The 22,671-nt window shown below is 38.1% G+C and overlaps 2 protein-coding genes across 2 annotated transcripts; one reads left to right on the forward strand and one right to left on the reverse strand.

Annotated features, from left to right (window-relative positions):
* Positions 1–8,432: 8,432 nt before the first annotated feature.
* Positions 8,433–9,766, reverse strand: LOC129729780 (probable trafficking protein particle complex subunit 2). The gene is made up of 2 exons (XM_055688599.1): positions 9,478–9,766; positions 8,433–8,885 (listed from the first exon to the last, which is right to left on the reverse strand). The coding sequence occupies exons 1-2, from the start codon at positions 9,565–9,567 to the stop codon at positions 8,553–8,555; spliced, it is 423 nt and encodes a 140-aa protein (XP_055544574.1). The 5' UTR covers positions 9,568–9,766; the 3' UTR covers positions 8,433–8,552.
* Positions 9,767–16,129: 6,363 nt separating this feature from the next.
* Positions 16,130–22,410, forward strand: LOC129729779 (girdin). Its single transcript, XM_055688598.1, has 8 exons — positions 16,130–16,468; positions 17,085–18,082; positions 18,148–18,439; positions 18,503–20,227; positions 20,289–20,527; positions 20,586–20,655; positions 20,715–20,995; positions 21,052–22,410. The coding sequence occupies exons 1-8, from the start codon at positions 16,418–16,420 to the stop codon at positions 21,572–21,574; spliced, it is 4,179 nt and encodes a 1,392-aa protein (XP_055544573.1). The 5' UTR covers positions 16,130–16,417; the 3' UTR covers positions 21,575–22,410.
* Positions 22,411–22,671: the final 261 nt, after the last annotated feature.

A 22,671-nucleotide genomic window follows, 5' to 3' on the forward strand; every position in this document is an offset into this window, starting at 1 on the left:
GCCCTTTTCACATGTTTGGCGAGAAATATGAAAATCAGACTGATTTATCGTAAAGCTTACCTATTTTAGTTTTCTGCTATTTTTCGTCACTATTCCATTAAAAAAATACATATCGACATCATTGAAAACAAAAATAGTAGTGACGGAATTTTGGCATGTGTCAGATTTTGCAGTTATCGGATGCCAAGTACACATACAGGAACAAAATAGACCCCACATGTATTCCTTAGCCGTTCACTCAGCCACTCCACGCGGTTCCAGCTGGGATACGAATAACCAAGGAAAGATCGAGCAGAGATACCAAATCTGCAGATTTGTCCGCAAACGCAGGTTTTTGGAGTCAGTGTGCAGATTTTTATTGATTTGCAGATATTTGCAGTTTTTCCACGGTCTCTGCAGATTTTTGTCAGAGTCTCCTTATATTTTTAAAATGTGTGCAGATTTTTACAGACTTTTGCCTGTGCGGGCGAAATTTTTTCGGATCACATAGACTCCGGTGGGAACTTGGTCGTATGCTGACATGGAAGGAGGGCTCTTTTGAGTTTGCGAGCGTCTGTCCTCCATGTTAGAAGCTAAGGGGCGACATCTGGCTTCTTACTCTTTTTACTCACCCACCTCAATGATCCCTGTTGTGTTTTTCGTAAGCGATGCCATTCACTCGGAAAACACTTGAATGTTTTTTATGCTTTTTATCACCATTATGCACAATTCCTTTTGCTGGAGATACTTGTACCGTCTAAGGGTTACTGCAGAATCTGCATTTTTACACTTTACTTTTTACACTTTTATGGCCGCAGATCATTAAGATCCTATGCCGAATTCAGAATACGTCTCCACAAAACTCGGTCTTGGGCTGCTACTCTCCAGTCTCCCCTTACACACGCTGCTCTGGCATCCTCGTCGACAGCACACATCCAGCCCGTGCGCGGTCTGCCTCGAAGTCGTCGGTCTCTATCCGGTTCTCTACTAAAATTATCTTTGCCGGTCGCTCATCCGCCATCCGTGCTACATGGCCAGCCCACTGTAACCTGCCGTCTTTCATCAGCTTGACAATATCAGCGTGTTTGTATACTTCGTACAGCTCGTGATTCATGCGCCTGCGCCACCCCCCGTTCTCTGGTTTGCCTCCGAGTATTGATCGCAGGATTCTACGCTTGAAGACCCCTAGCTCTCGTCGATCTGCCTCCTTCCACGTCCACGATTCATGTCCGTAGCGCGCCACCGGGAGGTCAGAGTCCTAAAGAGCGCAAATTTCGTACGGATCTGTAGGCTACGGGACCAAAGCTGGCTACGCAATCCGTCATAAGCCCTATTCGCTGCCACAATCCGCCTCTTCACCTCGCGGCTCACCACGTTGTCACATGTCACGAGAGTACCAAGATAAACAATTTCGTCGACCACTTCGAAAGTATCCCCATCCATCTCCACCGCATCACCAACACCCGTTAACACCAATTATATCAATGTCGTCCGCAAAGCCCAGAAACAAGTGAGACTTCCTGATGATGATGCCGCTCCTCTGCACACCTGCCCTTCGTATTGCACCTTCCAAAGCTATGTTGAACAGCAAGTTCGAGAGCCCGTCACCTTGCTTCAGACCATCCAACGTCACAAACGCGTCCGAAAATTCACCCGCTGTCCTGACGCATGATGTGAAACCGTCAAGCGTCGCACGTAACAGTTTAGTTAGTTTTGTTGGGAAACCATGTTCTAGCATTATTCGCCAAAGCTCGTTGCGTTTCACTGTGTCGTATACCGCCTTAAAGTCTATGAACAGATGATGCGTCTGCAAGCAAAGTTGCTGATTATCACAATCATTCATGATTCATCATCATCGCTGCTCACGAGTGACTTGGTACTAGAGCTGCAGCCTATCGCATCATCAAGTGCGAATAACAGTGCTTATTGAACTGTACTGTTTGGGTGTATTCTATCCTTTAATTCTTCTCCTGCTATTGTATTTCACTGAGTTACCACATTCGGCCACCCGAAAAAAAGTTACTCACCATCAATTCGACTTACAGCTGAAGCAAATGAATCTAACGAAGCGAACGAAGCGTCAGGGAAGACCAATGACGTTTACAAAGGGAAAAAAACACCGTTGGTTTTGGTAAGAATAGATTCGTACAAGACACAAACAAACGTCGCCGCCTAGGGTGGGCTGTTTATCGAATAGGGTGTTCGATACATCTGAGAAGGGATGTATTCTCGACAGAATAAATTTTATAGTGTGTACACATTCAATCAGATAATAAATGTTCGGTAATTATTATTACAATTTCGATCGGTAAGTTTGAGAAAATACAGAGTAGTTTGTAAAATTGATATAACTTTACATATTATCTGTATTCAGCAAATGATTTTACTGAATACTGCTATATTTTCTATTGAACTGTTCGGTAAATCAAACTTATACCGAATATTGGTGAAAAACTACTGGACCAACTATAGAGCTGTCAAATTTCTCTATTCGTTGTTCTCGTTCTGGTTGTCAAGTCACATTCTCGGTTCCGTTTGAACATTGAAGTTCCTACGAAAAAATGGAGGACTTTCTCCAACAACTTCAGCTAAAAGATGATCGCATTGTACAAATTATTCGTAAGTATATAATAACAAAATTTGTAACTATTTTAGGCATCAAACCATCACATAATTTGCCTCTACTTCCGAGCATCTGTTGCATGCTACGTAAATAGTTTACACAGCCTTGTTAATGGACACACTCGGAAGATCTTTGGCTTTGAAACTATGAGCACAACTGGCATGAAGCAGATTTTTACCCTGACAAATTCGGTGCGGCGAGCGTCGATTTTTGATTTTTTTTAATAGGTAAAATTTTTAATAATATTTGAATAAAAATGTTTTTTTTTTTATCAAAACAATGTTACATCATATTTCTGGTTTACTTAAATAATTAAAAGTGAACAAATAACAAATATCACAGATCTTTCGGTATTGTCTTACACAACTTACAGATTTGATCGGTGGTTTCGGCAATCAATTGTATTTGCCGTTTTCACAAATTAGGTCGGTAATAATGACATAAAGCAACAAAAATTTGATTACTGATCGATCGGTAGTGGTTTATATTACCAAACGTTTTACCGAGCACTCAGCTGTTGAAAAGTCGGTGAAAAAAAGACGAATTCGGTGATTTAATATAAGGGTGTAGGTCTATACTGATTGTTCCGATTCGTATCATTCTCTGGATTGTTCGTAGTATGTTTATTTGCAGCATGCTTCCTTACTAGGGCTGCGATGCCTAGTCTCGCGAAGGGGCCGCCGTCTTGGGTGTAGCTGGCGAGACACCGCATTTCATAGTTCAGCCTTCCGCTCCGGATCAGTCGCTGTTTGAGCCGCCCCTGATCTGGGGAACAGACGCTCAGGCAAGCTGCTCTCCAAGGAAAACAACTCCCCCTTCCCTGTCAGCATACGACCAAGTTCCCACCGGTTCACCGATCTTCCCTTGGTTGCTCGTATCCCAGTCGGTACCACGTGGAGGTAGGGATAGGAGTTGCTGGGCTTATGCTATGGACCACTGGTGTACTGCTGGTACGCATTGCCCAGCCGTTTACCAACCATGAACATCTGTATCTTAAGTATCTTTAAAAACGAATGTGTCATTCAACACAGATTATAATTCATTCATTGAACCATCTGAATTGTACTCTCCGCACAAGTAATGTGCCTCAACAGGAATGTTCCAAACTTATTCCAGAACGGATTCAAAAGTGGAAATAAGCTTACACTATAGAGCAAGATCGCGCGAAATGACCTATGGTCAAATATCGACCATTTTTGATTTGAATGAAACTTTGCACACGTATTTGGCTTAGCAAACTGAGCATTTTTCACAGATGGAGAGATTTTTTATACCCATGAGTTACATTCTAAAAGGGCGTATGCCTTTTGGCATGATTTTATTCGAAGCATTGTAGCCCAGAAACCGTTGGTTGCATATAAAAACTGTCTGAGAATGAGTTGTAGGGAATTCAAAATGCACCATAAAAAAATATACACTGTACAAAAAAAATTTTTTTTTTAATAAAAAAAAAAATAAAAATAAACATTAAATTTCAATTTAAAAAAATAGAGTTGATTTTTTTCATTTTTTTTTTCAAAGAAACTTGAGGTTAATACGCAACTTTTAAAAAAAAGTCGAGGATGGAGAAATGAAAAATATTTTTTTATGGTAGATTAATTTTTTTATGAAAATTCTAATTCAAAAGTTTTTCAAAATATTTGTATTCTGATGATTTTAAAAGATGCAGAAAGTCATTTTAAATCAAAAAGCTCTTAGTAGTAAACATTCTAAAGGCATTGGTTTTCGAGTTATTTCTAATTTAAGCTCGAAAAATTATAATTATTTAGAAAAATACACCTTTTTCTTAATTTGTCCATAGTTCTCCAACAAAAACCATATGTTCATTGGAATGCTTGATCAAAAATATACAATTCATTCTTTGACAACAAAACGATTGGATAAATAACTTAAGCGCTAAACCTTAGCCTACCTACACGTTCCACCTTGCCGAATGTTTTATGAAAAAATATGTTTGTCGTGCAACACTACCTACTTGTTTACTAATACTAACTGTTTTTAAAGTACGCAACCTATAACTATTGGGTTACTTATAATATCTGTTTTCGTATATAAATACGATTGCACTACTCCAGATGTGTTAGTAACAGTTTGCATTTTGTGAAGATGAATAAAGTGAAAATGGAATTCACCAAGCCCAAATGCTGTAAACCCTTTCCTGGTCATCGGTGCTCATCAAGCTTACGCAAATTAAACGAAAACGTTATTGCAAAATTAAAAACATTGAACAGTCAAGCTCATTTTAATACGCCTTTATCAATTTGTGATTCGTGTAGTTATTGGAATGATAGTCAAGCCACCATTCATCCCTTCGTTGTTTACTATTCAGAATCTGGAACACTTAAGAATACCAGCTTCATCATAATATCGGAAGTACTCCATCATGATACTGTTGCGGTTCAGGTGTTCATTGCCAAATTAATGAGTTTTTTGAAAACAACAATAGAGTTGAAAAAAGCGATATTTATGTCTGATGGAGCTGCCTCACAATATAAAAATAGAAAAAACTTTGCAAGTCTTTGCAAGTTCAAAACAAAATATAACGTCGATGCAGAGTGGCATTTTTTTGCGACTTCTCATGGTAAAGGCCCATGCGATGCAATTGGTGGCATATTAAAACGAATGACAGGAAATGCAAGTTTAGCTTAAAAAACATGAACATCCCATTACAAGCGCAAAAGAATTGTATGATTGGTCTAATCAGAAAAGTAAAAAAAATTCATCAAAAATGTCATTTAGTTGAGTATCATATGAAGAATATGAACAAGAAGTAACAGAATGGAGCAATATTTTCAAAAATCTATAATAATAGCTGCCATACAAAAGTATTACTCTTTTGTTCCGATTTCAGAAAATAAGATACAAACGAAAGATGACGAATCATTTACTTATGATGCATATAAAATATAAGGTGAAACTAGTTCTGTAAAGTATCTATGTCATATAAAAATATGTTCCTAAGATAATAAAACTCGAAAATAAATATTTGATTCTTATATATATTTATATCACTTAGAACATTTACCTCTTTTCTTGAGAACCGTTCGCCCAATCGTTTTGTTGTTGTCAAAGAATGAATTGTATATTTTTGATCAAGCATTCCAATGAACGAATGGTTTTTGCTGGAGAACCATGGACAAAGTAAGAAAAACGTGTATTTTCCTAAATAATTATAATTTTTCGAGCTTAAATAAAAAATAACTCGAAAACCAATGCCTTTAGAATGTTTACTACCAAGAGCTTTTTGATTCAAAATGACTTTCTACATCTTTTTAAATCATCAGAATACAAATATTTTGAAAAATGTTTGAATTAGAATTTTCATAAAAAAATTAATCTACCATAAAAAAATTGTTTTCTCCATCCTGGACTTTTTTTTAAAAGTTGCGTATTAACGTCAAGTTTCTTTGAAAAAAAAATAAAAAAAATTCAACTCTTTTTTTTAATTGAAATTTAATGTTTATTTTTAATTTTTTTTGGTCAAAAAAAAAATTTTTTTTGTACAGTGTATTTTTTTTATGGTGCATTTTTAATTCCCTACAACTCATTCTCAAACAGTTTTTCTATACAACCAACGGTTTCTGGGCTACAATGCTTCGAATAAAACCTATGCCAAAAGCCATACGCCCTTTTAGAATGTAACTCATGGGTCTAAAAAATCTCTCCACCTGTGAAAAATGCTCAGTTTGCTAAGCCAAATACGTGTGCAAAGTTTCATTCAAATCAAAAATGGTCGATTAAATTTTCGCGTATTTCCAGGCGATTTGAAATGATTCTGCTCTATGCTGTTTACTTCCGACATTAAGCAGCGGCATGTTGTTTTTAAGTCCAGGCAAAACCGTATTCACTCCTTTCGCACTTTTGAATCTTTCGGTAATTAATTTAAGTGATGATCTAAGCCGGATCCTCTACTACACCCGTATTTGTACGCTTTGTACTTTATTTTGAATGTTCACTTGGAAATATTTTAGATTTTAACAGGTGACATCATAAAAAACATCCACAAAGAAACATGTTGTTCAGCAACACTGCCAGCAAGCCTGATGATAAATTTTAACGCACTCGGGGGTTTCAATTTCAACCAATCAGCGTGTGGTTTCCAAAGTGGATGCAAATCTATACCCAGTTGTCTCCCCTTAGGTTAAAAGCGACTCAAAACAGCGTACGTACTCCAGGTTAGGAGCGGCCGATTACCTTTCTCATGCCAATGTGGGACTCTAAACAGTTATGTGCACTATGGCCCTCCGGCGAAACAGGGGGTTGGTGCGCAAGCCGTATAAGTCGCCACCGTAAAACACTCACTTATAATGAACGAGGAACAAAGAAATTCGGACTGGAACAATCGCAACGGACCCACGTGACGACAATATACTAACGATTAGAAACTCGAGACGTGTAACTGCTGATCTCTCAATTTCCAAGGGAGCATACGAGTGCTCTTCGAAGTATTGAAACCCCGCAGGTTCGAAGTCGTAGTACTGCAGGAGGTGTGCTGGAATTGTGCGATCACCATACCATACTGAATGCCGCCTACAAAGTGCTTTCCCAAACCATTTTCCGCCTACTCTCACCGCTAGCCAACAAATTTGTGAAAATTTATCACGCCGGCTTTGTGGAAGAACGGTCTACGACAGACCAGATCTTTACCATACGGCAGATCCTCCAGAAATGCCATAAATACAGAACCCTCACGCACCACCTATTCATCGACCTTGAAGACCTTGAAAATGGCTTTCTGGGGAAGCTGATTAGACTGATAAAGGCTACGGTGGATGGGACGCAGTGCTGTGTGCGGATTTCGGGTGGATTGTCGGGTCCATTTGAATCCCGCAGGGGGCTTAAACAGGGTGATGATCTCTCCTGCCTGTATTCTACATTGCGCTACAGGGTGTGACGAATCGAGCGAACACGCGGGGTACGGTATTTAACAAATCCAGTCAATTCGTTTGTTCTGCAGATGACACATTATCAGCAGAACAACAGCGGCGGTGGCAGAACAGTACACCAGACTAAAACGGGGAGCAACTAAGTCGCCCGACAACGCCTAGGCAGTAGCATTACGATCGACGGCGATGAGTTCGAGGTGGTCGACGAGATTGTCTATCTTGGCTCACTGGTAACTGAGGACAACAATACCAGCCGTGAGATCCGAAGGTGTATTATCAGCGGAATTCGTGCCTACTATGGGTTTCATAAGCAATTGCGGTCGGATAGACTAGGCGTGCAGGAGAACGGAATATGGTGACGGAGGATGAACTATGAGCTCGCGCAACTCTACGCCTAACCCAGTATTGAAAAGGTGGCTGAAGCTGGACGGATACGCTGGGCAAGGGCATATTACAGGAATGCCGTACAACTACCCTGCGGATATGGTGTTTGCCTCGAATCCGATAGGAAGAAAATGACCAGGGGTGCAGCTGGCATGTTGGGTAGACCAGATGGAGCGAAATCTGGCGGGAAGTACACACTGTATCAGGGATTGGAGAGCGGCAACCAATAACCGAGTGAATTGGAGAAACTTTGTGAATCAGGTCATGTCATTATGACGCGATGCCAAATAAATAACAGTTCTTTGAGTATCCGAAATTGGGTATTACGAGCCACTGATTTATTGTGGTTGGGTATTTAGATTCACTAGTGAACTGCTATTATACATCATTTTTAATTCACACTTGTATAGTACAAATGAAGTTATTTTTCAACGAATAATAGGTAGGGTGATCATGTGATAACCACTGGGATTCATGTAGTTCTAATTTGCTGTGGTAGTATGAATAGGTTGAGGCAACAGGGAATTTTTTCTTAAAACATCTTGAATGAAAGCTACATGTACAACAAAAAGCGTTTTATTTTCATTACATAATCTTTAGAACGTTATTTTTTGTTCTTACAAAAAGTAATGATTGATACAAAAGCAAATCACATACTATTAACTTATTGCTGGGATTTTTTACGAACCAAGAAACTTTTTGCCATAGAACTGAGCTTTTTTTTCGAAAGTAGCCGATTTTATAGCGGTGTTTGGAGTGTAGAATGGATTCATTAAATATTTTATGTAAATCTCGTACATTTCATTGAAGAAATTCTTGATACCTTCGTCGTTTCTGTTATCATGTACCATTACAAATCTCAATTGGGATGCAGTCACAAAACCAGAAACGAACCATTGATTGAATTTGTCAATTGACTTGAGATAGGTGTTATTAGTTTTCCATTTATGTTCGTCAATCAGATCAAGCGCTGCATGAGCAATAAATTGATTTAGGTGTCTATGATCTTCCTTCTGCAATGATAAAAAGCGATACTCAATGAAAACGGTATAAGTTATATTATAAGTTTAATGAATATGCTTATTTTATGACAATCTTTTGAAAAGCTATAGCAATCACAGTGAATTTAAATTAGGAGCCAAATTCTATTTATTTCGTTTAAGATAAGGTAACTTGAAACTGATGAATTATACTTTCTTTGCACGTGCACGTCTAATCTCCCATTATCAAGGGACATCTTTGAACCGATTCCATTAATTTCGATACTCAGCAAGATTTCAAGTTACATATTTGCATCGGCAATATGTTGTAGAATTTAGGTGTACTATTGGAATTGCGCTTTATTTGTAAACCGTAAGCCTGTATTGTAGTTTAGCATCTTTTCACAAAATCTGTTATTCATTTATAATCCGATAGCTTGCCAGAAAGCCCATAAACACGATTGTGAGGTTACTACAGTTGAAAAAAAATCAAACTATAAATTTATCTTCGCATGTTTAACTTTTGATTTGGGTAAAAATAAGTAAAAGACACTGTTACAGCACTTAAGATGTAAACAGGATAAAAACTAGAATTTTGATTATTTACGTGTAAAGCTTTGCTAACCTTCACTTCCTTGTTCGCATTTACGATTTCAATTTCAAAGATTGGATTATCGTTGCGACCGACAATTGCAAAATAGTAACTGCTACTCATTTCTAATTTCACTAAATAACATTGCACTCTTCTGGATCTACTAAATGTATTCAACTTTTTGGAAAATTACATAAATTTGGATCGATAGTTTCTTGGAAATAGTTCTAATAAATTCTAGCAAGTTGCAAACGACGGCAAGTACCTATATTTGCGTAGACGGGGAAACTTTTTTTCCTTGTTATTACTGTCATTTAAGTGCAGAGATGCCAGATGTTTTTGAAAAATGTATGCAACTGCTCGAAAACACGCAAAAATCTACACTCTAAGAAAATACTACGTAACCGAATATGCAAAAACAACGTAAATTTGAGTAAAACTGAAAGATTTCACTGGCTTAGGAAAATAATACGCAAAAATTGGTAAAACAACATGCATAATCAATAACCATAACAAAACATATATAAGACATACGTAACACCACAGATAACAGACATCCAAGCTAATTTTGCTTCATGTGTAAAAAGACGCAACGGTTTTTTAGCATGTCGCAATACGCAGTATGGTGGCGCTAAGAACACTTAGTGCCGTTTTTTAATGTAGATTTTTTCAATCCCAGTTTATATTTGCGATAAATTTGTTTGTTTGTGTTAATATAAAAAAAATACCCAAACCTCACAAAAACAATGTTATATCGTTGCAAAAATAGCGACTCTACTATTTGTGACAATTTTCATGCGCCTGGCAGCTTTGACTATAATCCAGCGCTGCCATCACTAAAGTGGTTAAAGTCGCAAGTTGCAGAAAGATGTCGTTAGTATTCCAAACGAGTAAGAATTTGAAATCTTACCCGCGATTTGTGGAGTTTTTTGTTCTAGCTTGGATATCTGTTATCTGTGGTAACACGCATGAAGAAACTTCCAAAACAGTTGGTACAAAATGAACTACTCGAATGATACCATTTTTGAAAAAAATCTCTGTTTTAGTAATTTATGAAGGTGGTGTACCTTCGCAGCCCTGCATTTGTCTCGTTCCCACCAGGGGCCTATAAACGTCAACATTTTGCCTACCAATCATAAATTCATCACGGCGGTAATATTTAATTTCAAATGCTTACAAAACTTATCTTACTCATTGAAAGTGCACATTGTACTGAAAACAAATGTTGAGCTCTTGTTTTTTTCCATCTAAAACGACATTTACTCGAGAATAAGTCTACCGAAAATATGGGACGTTTACTCTATTACACTTGTTTTAGGGCAAACCAACCAAAAAGTGGGTACCAGAAACGCTGGTACCAGAATCAATGAGTGGTAGATGGAAAACGTATGGAGTTTGACAGCCGCAAGAGCCCCCTGGTTCCCACATAACAAAATGGTGCATTGATTATGTAAAGAACTTGTAGATAGTTCTTTTTGGGATTTTCTTTGAGGCTCGATTAAGCCGAAAAAAGAAAGTTCATTTTGTACATTATTTGACGAGTAGTTGGACAGAAAAAATTGTAAGTGTTACGTATATCTTATGTATGTGGTATAACCACAGACAAACAGACGTACCACGAAATTTATTTTCGTGGATCAAAATAACGGTCAATTCAAATGAGTTTCGGTTATGCGGAATATTTCCGCCGCAGCGGTAATGGCGCTGATGAGCTTTTCCCTTTTGAACTCAGTTGACAGCTGTCGCACGCTGTGCTGCCAGAACAGCATAAAGGCGGAAAATTTATGTCTTGCGGAATATATCCAGTAGGTGTCGTACAAGTTAGTCGGAAGCACAATTTTCTTAGAATTTTGTATGGAGTGGTACGTCTGTTTGTCTGTGGTATAACCCAGCCTTATGGCATCGCGTCATGTTTCAAAGGCCGAGCAGTATGTGGTATAACCCAACACGGTGGCATCGGCCTTGTTTCCTGAAGCTGCCGTGAAAGACAGTGGCGCTAGTCTCATCTATGTTTTTGAAGGTTTGTTCACACAGAAGTGAGCATGACCATAGGCGTAGCCAGAGGGGGGCAGGGGGGGCCATTGCCCCCCCCCCGCCCCCACAATTGCTGAAATTGGTGCAGAATTTTTTTTTTCATTAACTCTAATAACGTTTGCGCTAAAACAATGGACAAAAATTGCCAATTTTTCATGGGTTTACCTTTGCACGCACTGACGAAACTACGCATGCAGCAACAATCATATTAAACCATGAGTCATCAGAAAAAATTTGATTTGCGCGTTCGAAAAACGGTACTCCACCGCGTCGAAAACAGGCATCGTGCGGCAGTTCGTGGACACCGGATACACCCGTTCCGGCATCTATAACATCTTGGCACTATTGGACACCAATCAGAGCATTGAGAGAAAGTCCGGTTCCGAACGGCCGACGACCCTGAGCGACAAGAAGCTCCAAAGGATACTGAAGAAGGAGACCGTGGGAAAAGTGGCTACATCACTGCGTGCGCTTGGCCTGGTCTGTGCAACCGATCAAACAGTGCTTGGTGAACATGGACATACATGTCGGACGAACATGGACGGCCAATACCCGTTCACTATTCTCGGAGCTGCAGGCAATGAAGCAGCGGCAGCGCCTGAATAAGATGGTCAAATCGATTTTCCCGGCAATTTACGACGTGGCGGTGGTGATGGACGACTAGACCTGTCTCACCCTGGATGGCAACGACTGGTAGGGCACATTGTATTTTACTTCCACCACTAAGGTGGAATTTTCTTTCACACACCAAGTTCCCCAAGACGGTGCTGCTGTGGCTAACAATCAGCGAGAAGGGGATGTCAAAGCTGCTCTTCTTTCGCTCCGGACTGGCCATGAACGGGGAAATTTATAGTACGAAGTACCTGCCGGAAGTTGCGTCGTTCACCAAAAAATACTATAAGGCCGAAGACACGGTGCTTTTGCCGGATCTGAAGTCGGCTCACTATTCGAGGCGATCGTTTGAGGAGATGGAACGTCTAAATGTCGATGTGGTACCCAAGTTGGCGAACCTGCCTAACGTTCCCAAATTGCGTCTTATCGAGGATTTCTGGCAAGCCTGAAGATCTACTTCAACTATTTTGTCGCGAAATTTCAGGAGGAATTGATAAATAAAACGAAAAAAAAATATAAAACATGCCTGCACGCATGTTTTCGTCCGCCATGGCAAATGTTCCGTTTAACTGCCGGAAGGCCGCACGCAAGATCGTAGGTTTTTTTTTTGTTGCAAGTAAACTAATATAATTACCTTCCATAAGAAATTAATGAAACTCAATTATCTGTCTTAGTTTTTTTTTCACCATCATCCGAAAAAAGTCCATTTTTTTAACGCATACGTTAGCACAAACGACATTTTTGCACAGGTTTTTCAGTTGATCCACTAAGGACATTGCAGCGGCAAAAGTACCGGGCAAATCCGTGTTGATCACTAACTACTAGTATTTATTTCTATTTTTCAAAAAAACTATTTTTTTACTTCTAAAATTTGGAAGAACTTGCCCCCTCCTAAACGAAATTCTGGCTACGCCCATGAGCATGACGAACGAAGCATAACATATGTTGTACAGAGTTATGTGCTCGAATCTATTCAACCATTTAAAAAAAAGTCCGCTTAGCTTTGTAAATGTTCAAAAGTAGCGTTGATATTTTATCTCATTTACACATACGTTGAAATGTTAATCATTAAATCATCGCGCGATGTTAGCTGCCTGCAAGAAACACCGCCGTTCGAAATCGGCAAGAATAAACGTTGTGTATATTCTATAATAATGCAACGCGTTCATTTTTTGTTTCATCAAGCAAAGCACTCGTCGACGTTATGTGCAATAAATACATAACCCGAAAACAACACATAAACACACTGCCGCTGAACACCGCACGTATGAACACTGCTCTTTTTCGTGTTTCGATGAATCAGCTGTCAAATTGCATGTAAAATTGATCCAGTGATCCAGCTAATGCTGGCTTCACTTATGTTGTACGTAAACGTCAGTGATGCCACCGGGTTGGTATAACCACATACATAAGACATACGTAACACTGGCGTTTTTTTCTGGTACACGTTGCCCCATAGTACTCCGTACCTCGTCCTGTCAAACTGCTCGACAAATAATATACAAAATGAGTTTACTTTTTCTCGGCTTTATCGAGCTCTAAAGAAAATCCCATAAGGAACTGTCAAAAAGTTATTTACAAAACAATGCAGAATTTGTTGAGTAGGAACGAGACAAATGCAGGGCTGCGCAGGTACACTGCCTTAAAAAACAACTCAAACTGTGATTTTATTCAGAGCGTGGTACCACATACATAAGACAGACGTAACACTCAGGAAGAAATCTTCCAAAAAAGTGTGAAAAAAACCTCTATTTGAGTAGTTTATGGAGGTTGTGTACCTGCGCAGCCCTGCATTTGTCTCGTTCCCACTCGAAAAATGCAGCATTGATTTTGTAAACAACTTTTTGACAGTTTCGTAAGGGATTTTGTTGAGGGCTCGAGTCAGGGATACCAAATGTGCAGATTTGTCTGCAAAACGCAGATTTTTGGAGTCCTTGTGCAGATATTTATTGATTTGCAGATATTTGCAGTTTTTCCACGGTTCCTCGTCCTGTCAAACTGCTCGACAAATAATATACAAAATGAGTTTACTTTTTCTCGGCTTTATCGAGCTCTAAAGAAAATCCCATAAGGAACTGTCAAAAAGTTATTTACAAAACAATGCAGAATTTGTTGAAGAAAATCCCATAAGGAACTGTCAAAAAGTTATTTACAAAACAATGCAGAATTTGTTGAGTAGGAACGAGACAAATGCAGGGCTGCGCAGGTACACTGCCTTAAAAAACAACTCAAACTGTGATTTTATTCAGAGCGTGGTACCACATACATAAGACAGACGTAACACTCAGGAAGAAATCTTCCAAAAAAGTTGGTACAAAATGAACTACTCGAAAGCACCAACCTCTGTATAAAATCTGTGTTTGAGTAGTTTATGGAGGTTGTGTACCTGCGCAGCCCTGCATTTGTCTCGTTCCCACTCGAAAAATGCAGCATTGATTTTGTAAACAACTTTTTGACAGTTTCGTAAGGGATTTTGTTGAGGGCTCGAGTAGAGCCGCTATGAATAAAATTCATTCCGTTCATTTTCAACGAGCACTTCATACTGGTGTTGGTACCGGGTGATGTGGGGCAAAGAGTACCAAAAAAATCGCCAGTGTTACGTATGTCTAAGTATGTGGTGGTGCCATTCGAGTAGTTCATTCTGTACCAACTTTTTTGGAAGATTTCTTCCTGAGTGTTACGTATGTCTTATGTATGTGGTATAACCACATACATAAGACATACGTAACACTCAGGAAGAAATCTTCCAAAAAAGTTGGTATAAAATGAACTACTCGAAAGTACCAACCTCTGTGAAAAAAACCTCTATTTGAGTAGTTTATGGAGGTTGTGTACCTGCGCAGCCCTGCATTTGTCTCGTTCCCACTCGAAAAATGCAGCATTGATTTTGTAAACAACTTTTTGACAGTTTCGTAAGGGATTATGTTGAGGGCTCGAGTCAGGGATACCAAATGTGCAGATTTGTCTGCAAAACGCAGATTTTTGGAGTCCTTGTGCAGATATTTATTGATTTGCAGATATTTGCAGTTTTTCCACGGTTCCTGCAGATTTTTGTCAGAGTCTTCTTATATTTGCGCAGATTTTCTAAAAATGTGTGCAGATTTTCACAGACTTTTGCCTGCGCGAGCGAAATTTTTTCGGATTACGGATAGATTTTTTTCAGATTTCGAGCACATTTTTCCGGTTTATCAGCAGTTGCAGACATTTTTCAAAAACATCTGGCATCTCTGGCTCGAGTAGAGCTGCTATGAAGAAAATTCATTCCGTTTATTTTCGTCGAGCAGTTCATACTGGTGTTGGTACCGGGTGATGTGGGGCAAAGAGTACCAAAAAAAATCGCCAGTGTTACGTATGTCTAAGTATGTGGTATAACCACATACATAAGACATACGTAACACTGGCGTTTTTTCTGGTACACGTTGCCCCATAGTACTCCGTACCTCGCCCTGTCAAACTGCTCGATAAATAATGAACAAAATGAATTTTTTTTTTCTCGGCCTTATCGAGCCCCAAAGAAAATCCCATAAGGAACTGTCAAAAAGTTATTTACAAACTCAATGCAGCATTATTCGAGTAGGAACGAGACAAATGCAGGGCTGCGCAGGTACACTGCCTTCAAAAACAACTCAAACAGAGGTTTTTTTTACAGAGGTTGGTACTTTCGAGTAGTTCATTTTGTACCAACTTTTTTGGAAGATTTCTTCCAGAGTGTTACGTATGTCTTATGTATGTGGTATAACTATGTACAATAACATAAATTTTAAAGGTTTCTTTAAAAAATTCTTAGAGTTATTTTTTACAGGATGACGGCCGTTAAGACAATAAACATAAGAAGCGTGCTGTAGCGTCTTGTCTTGGCTCTAGTATATAGGCTCTCTATAAAAGGGATGTTTTACACACAGGTAAGCGTTTAAGTCAAGCAGTAGTCTTCACATGCCTTTGCCGCATTGTAACTCTTCACCTTGCTGAGAAAAGCACATACTTTGAAAATGTATCATTTACCTATATGGTAGATATTTCGCTTTTTCCGTGTAAAAAATTATAAATAACTTTTCCATCGTAACACGAAACAGTGCAGTGACGGCAGTGACAGACTCAATGAAATACGGAGGTTTGAGTTTTGTTGTTTTACATTTTCAGGAATAGCAATTACTTGTTCAGTGATGCAATGAATGTAATAAACACATCCAATTGATTGTGAAGCTGATTGTGTAATGAGTGTCTTATGTTTCTGTAATATCTGCTATTGAAAAGTGTAGCAATCATAAGCAAAAGCTGCTGGTGTGGTCAATTGGACAATTTGTGTGTGAAAGAGAGGCATAGAAAGATGTCGACCAGCGAGATTGAAGAATTCGTAAATGGAGCACTTATTTCGTGGGTGAGTTTGTATGTAATTTCAAATGAGATGCGTTTCTTTTGATTACATCATGTTTCTTTAGTGTTTAAAACAATTCCATGTGAACAAAGGGAAATCTGTGCATATATAAAAAAAAACCCTTCGAAATGATAATGACGAATTGTGTTCATACGAACATTTAACTTCTGTTCAATATTACCTTTCTATTTGAGTCATTTTCAGAAATTTGCAATATCACTTTCATTTTTCAAAACCACATTTTAACCCTGGAAAGAATATCACATTTTGATATAAAATCTTGTTCTTGTTTATAAATTATTAATGTTTAGAAATTATTAATGAGTATTCATTATGGTGTTAACACATCGATTAATAACAAAAAAAAAAAAAAAGAATCAATAAACCACTATTGAAAAAACTAGACGCAGACTATCTTTGTAGGGTTAAAACAAAGTCAATCAAACAACGGTATAACATATACCATTATTTTAAGTCACAATGGTTTCCTGAAACCTGTAAGTCTATTTTAACCTACATTATAACGTTGTAGGAAGCACAAAAAAAAACATAACTACAGTAAATTTAAACATTTACAATTGCTGCAAAGGTCGATAAAAAAATTTTATTTTACTTTTAGATTGAGTCATGTCTTTCACGTCATGAAATTATTTCCGGATATGTTTCCTTGCTGGATGGAACGATTTTACATAGCGTTTATCTTCAAATAGATCCTGAGCCACAATTTCACCCAGTTAAGTTGAAGAACATAGAGGGAATGTCACTAGCATCAAGCCGTGCTCGAAACTTTGACGCAATTGTCAGAAATTTACGTAACTTGTACGATGAAGAGCTTGGCCAAACTATTCTGACCTTACCGGATTGTTCAATTTTGGGACAGTTTCCTGAATCACGCGCTGGGTTAGATCAGATGAAATTATTAATCACACTGCTCCTTGGTGCTGCTGTTCAGTGTCCGAATAAGGAAATATTTATCGCACGCATAAAAGAACTTGATCTCGACACACAGCATGCAATTGTGGATGTGATAAAACAAGTGACTGATAGTCAAACTTTGGTGCTTACTCAAGAAGCGCTAGATCAACTTCCATCGGAAACCATGTGTAAACATATCGTAAGACTCGCAAAAGAACGTGATCAGTACCACAGTAAATGGATGTCCACGGTAGTTTCAGACTCGGACACGATAAACAGTTCTAGTTCAAAAACGAGTTTGCACAACTCTTCATCGGCGACGACTAGTTCAGCTAATACACCTTCTACATGTTCGGAAAATAATCACCTTGCAGTAGAACTAGCCGACTATAAATCCAAACTGAGAAAGTTACGTCAGGAACTTGAGGAAAAATCTGAAATGTTAATGGAAGTCAAGGAGGAGCTCGACCATAAGAGTAATCAATACGAGAAACTGAGAGTAGAAAGTCAAGACTGGTGTACAGAAGCTAGGCGTGCTGCTGCTTACCGGGACGAGGTTGACGTTTTACGAGAACGCGGCGAACGAGCGGATCGTCTTGAATTGGAAGTTCAGAAATTAAGAGAAAAATTGTCTGATGCCGAATTTTACCGATCAAGAGTGGAAGAGTTGAGAGAGGATAATCGCATGTTACTTGAAACTAAGTATGCTACTATATGAAATAGCATATGTGAACATTGTTGCTAATAAATACATATTTACTTTCAAGGGATATGTTGGAAGAACAACTGATTCGATCACGAAAACGAAGCGATCAGGTTATGGTTTTAGAAACGGAAATAATCAAATTTAAGCAAATGCTTAATGATATGTCTCTTGAGCGCGACGTTGACAAAAGCAAACTGCATGAACTGTTGGAAGAAAACATGCAATTGCAGCTGGCAACGAAAAATTTGATGTCTGGCCCAGACGCAGCTGCGAACCAAAACCATTCAGACACGGAGGAAGATGTTCCATCGAACGATAATAGTTTGTCTGAGCAATTGACTAGCAATGCACAGGTAAACCGTTGAAAGGTTAGATTATATTTTCTGTTATCATTATTCTCTGTTTCACCTTTACAGTCACGTGCACTGAAGTTAGAACTAGAAAACCGTCGTCTTTTAGCAGCTTTAGATAGTCTTAAAGAATCTTCCTTTCATGAATCATCCAACAGAATCTTAGATTTGGAAAAAGACAAGAAAAAATTATCTCTTCGTTTAGACCAAGTGCAGGAAAATTGTAACCGGCATGTGCAACAAAATGCTGAACTAGAGAATGTTTTCAAAAATGCTCTAGAGGAGAATAAAAAAATGCAAGACGCTCTAGACGCTAAACAGCAAATCGTGGACAAACAAACCCACGATCGAGAGCTTGATCGAATCCGTCAAATTGATCTAGAGAAACAAATCGAAAGTTTGACTAAGGATAAACAACGAGTACAGACGCTCTGTGAAAGCATTCAGCGGAGAACGGCAGATTTGGAACGATCTCTCGAGGTTAAAACTAAAGAAGTTTGCCAACTGAACGAGAGATCAGCCGAACTTATTACTTTAAAAAAGGAATTTTATGAACTTAATGGAAAAGTATCATTGCTTGAGAAGGAAAACTATGGTCAATCCAAAGATATAATAAAATATAAAGAGATGCTTGAACAGAAAGCTGTCGAATTGGATGAGTTTTCAGTGAAACTGAAACAAAGAGAAAAGGACATGGCACAATTACTAAAAGAACTTGGCGAAAGAGATAACTACGAAAAGACAATACAAGAATTGGAAAAAACGAACAAGGAACTTCTTTCACAACAGAAAATTCAGGACTCGACCATATCGACATTACAGAAAGATTTATACAATGGAACGTTAGCAACAAAAAAAGTTAAACAAAATTTGGAACGCTTGGGATTAACTGATAGCGATATTGAAAAAACTGATATGAATGTTGAAGTTTTTGTTGAAAAACTTTGCAAAAATCCTGAATCCTTCAAAACTGTTCGAGAAATTGTTCTCAATGTTGGAAAAGAAATAAGAAAATCGGCAGATATTTGTGTGCTTTGTCACAAACAGGAAATCTATACGGTCGAAAAGGACATTGAATTTTCTAATTGCGATGAGCCGGTCATGCCCAATGAGTTGGAATTTAAAGCAGATCAGTTAAAAATTGAAAATTTGGCATTGCAAAATGCGAATGAATCTCTTCAAGCAGAAAATGCTCGTCAAAAGGTGGAAGTAGCGACATTGGGATCGCAAATCACCTCTTTGAATACTCAACACGTTGCTTTACAGCTTGCCAATTCCCAATTAGCTGCTGAAAAAGATATGCTAGTGAAACAAGTTGAAGCAAAAAAACAAGCATACGAATCACTTCAGCATGATCAGGTTACTTTACAATGTCTGCACGAGCAGCTTAGTAGTGAATACGACTCACTTAATGGAGAAAAAGAAATTCTCAAAAATACTAATCGTGATCTAAAGACGGAAAACCGTGGGCTAAAAGAACATGTTATAATTATTGAGAAAAAACTGGAAGATTGCAAACTTGAATTGGCCTCAATGAAAGATGGCATTACTAATTTAGCGAATTTAAGGGCAGAGCATTCAAAGCTAAAAGACGATTTTCGGTGTTTATTTACAACTAGTGAACGGTTGAAACAAGAGTACAAAAATCGCCAAGAACAATACCGTAGCTGTCGAGCAGAAAATAGTAGACTTAAATTGCAGAATACCGAGCTAACTGGTGAATTGAGCAACAAAGGAGAACAGATCACTAATCTTGAAATAGAATATACTAAAATGCATCAAAGATGTGAGGTTGGTGAACCAAGCTTGATTGTAAAATAATTGAAGTTTAAATAACATATATATTTTTAAGATTCTTTTGCAAATGAATTCGAGCTTAGATATAGACAGACGAACGCTAATGGATCACGTGTCACAGATACTAGCCCAATATCATGAACTCTTGGCGCATTCTTTAGAAGATAAACAACACTACCACGATGAAGAAAAAAATTTTACGGATCGAGTAAATAATTTGCATCGCCAAAAAGAAAAGCTAGAGGAAAAAATCATGGAACATTACCGAAAGTTAGATAGTTGTTCACCGAAAAAGTAAGATTAAACTATATAACATAAGTGATGATTTTATTTTTTGGTTCTTAAATTTTAGGAAACCTTTTGCATTGAATTTTGTCAAGAAAGTACGCAAAGCAGGTTCTGAATTGATGAATCGAAATCGTGTAAGATGCAAAAAGCATAACGGTGTTCCCATTGTTAACTAAACTGATCTTTTTTTTAGAACCGTCGCTCGTGGGTCGATGAACCGCGTTTAACTCAGTCGCAATTTACACTCGGGTCGGAGTCCGGAGGAAATGAATCCGATAATAGTATAGAAGAACCAAACTCAGTAGCGTCAGATACAAATTTATTACAGCGAAACTCAGCTCTGCGACAAAGTTTACAGCGAAAGCCAAACAATGAAGCTCTAAACACCAGTTTGTTAAGAGGTGGTATCAGAAGCAGCTTACAGTCGTCTCGAAAAGATGATGTCACACAGGCACACAGAAATAGTTTTCCAGGGTGACTAAAACGATCTCACAGCCATTATCAAAAGAAATAAAATTAAATATTTTTAGCTTTGATTCGGGGAATGATGCTTTAAATCTTGGTACAGCTGGAACCCGAAGAACAGTTTATTTGATGGATGAAAAAGCATCGAATCCAGCAAATTCGGAGTCTAGTTCATCAACCGGTGGTGCGGGCGCATCTAGTTCTCCACCACCTTCAATCACAAGTTCTCAGCTGCCGCCACCAAATCCAGCCCAGATTAACGCATCCAATGCCCCCGTTAACAATCAAAGAGCTGCCAATGCAGCATCTTCTACCGCAAGTACGAGTACTACATCAACCAACAATGATGCATTTCTTTTACTCAACCGTGTTTCGACAACGACAACACTAAAAACTGTAGAATCAACCACGACACCGCAAACGAGTGTAGTAAACCAGAACCCTTCAGGGAATTCTTCCACAACCAATACAGTTACTCTAGGTATAATAGCTGATGATTCGAATAAAAAAGATCCTACCGTCAAAAAGGCGAAAAACGAGGCAAAAAATAGAGAAAGCACCATATGGTATGAGTATGGGTGCGTATGAGAATAGTGTATGATACCTTGCGTCAAAAAGGTATGTCTCAAGTTTACAAAATAATGAAGAAATGGATTTTAGAAAATCAATAGAGTAATGAAAAAAAAACCCGCATTTATCATGTCTCTATTAACAATTTTTCATGCAGTAACGAAAAAAATTAAACATGTTGTTTTGGATTATAAACAACTCTGGATGACAGCGTGACTTAAAGGAGCTTAGCTTTAGAATTTGTAAGCCTAATATAAAGTTCGAAGTGTTTCAGTACCTACTTTTTACTTTCGCACAATAAAACTAGGTGCATAAAAACTAGGGCCATTCACGAAAATAGACCTAAAAAACTAGTTGCAGCAGAATGATATCCGTGATATTATACAACGAGTTTAAATAAGCAGACAATCCTTTTCGTAATCTCTGAACCTGCATTTGTTAAGATGTAAAAAAAATGTATTTAGTAGAGCTTTTGTGCATCTTTCGTTGTACCGCGCGGTGCCCTAATTCTGTGCGGATCCTTATTTCGTGCACTTCGTATCAAAATTTACAAAAATATCCAATATAAGATGTTTTAAAATGTAAGTTTAAAAGTGATTTTCCTTTCACCTTGAAGTTACTTTCTGAAACATCTTACATTGAATATTTTTTCACAATTTGATACGAAGTGCACGGAATAAGGATTCGCACAGAAGTAGGGGGTATACCTACTATGTTCCATGACAGTATGATAGCCTGAATTATGTATAAATGTGATATATTATTCTACTGTTTATTATAATTATAATCTCATATGCTTGTACTGTTTCATAATATTTTGTAATAAATTAACAATTTCCCAGTTGTAAACCTAATCATGTTACCAAGATTTTTTTTCCTTTTTAAAAGGTGAGTCGGGGTTAAGTATTGTGAACCCTGTGAACCAGTGAAAAAAGATGATCCAACATTGGTTTTGTGATCGGGTCGGAGAGCCACTCGCTCAGAATGCGAAATTTTATAGGGGAAAGTAGGTAAAGACGGACACCCTAGGGCTTAATCTAAATAATTACTTAGGTATTGCTATTTAGATCGCAGTAGTCATACAAATAGAAATTTAAGGACATTTGTTTTCATAA

This window comes from Wyeomyia smithii, chromosome 3 (genome assembly GCF_029784165.1).
Source record: "Wyeomyia smithii strain HCP4-BCI-WySm-NY-G18 chromosome 3, ASM2978416v1, whole genome shotgun sequence".
Classification (NCBI taxonomy): Eukaryota; Metazoa; Arthropoda; class Insecta; order Diptera; family Culicidae; genus Wyeomyia; species Wyeomyia smithii.

Bases quoted from the DNA above. Each gene is read 5' to 3' on its own strand.
- LOC129729780 (XM_055688599.1), bottom strand. From the start codon at position 9,567: ATGAGTAGCAGTTACTATTTTGCAATTGTCGGTCGCAACGATAATCCA. The intron at 8,886-9,477 runs GTTAGCAAAGCT...TTATCATTGCAG, and splicing joins ATGCGAACAAGGAAGTGAAG to AAGGAAGATCATAGACACCT.
- LOC129729779 (XM_055688598.1), top strand. From the start codon at position 16,418: ATGTCGACCAGCGAGATTGAAGAATTCGTAAATGGAGCACTTATTTCG. The intron at 18,440-18,502 runs GTAAACCGTTGA...TCACCTTTACAG, and splicing joins AATTGACTAGCAATGCACAG to TCACGTGCACTGAAGTTAGA. The intron at 20,228-20,288 runs GTTGGTGAACCA...TATATTTTTAAG, and splicing joins AAATGCATCAAAGATGTGAG to ATTCTTTTGCAAATGAATTC.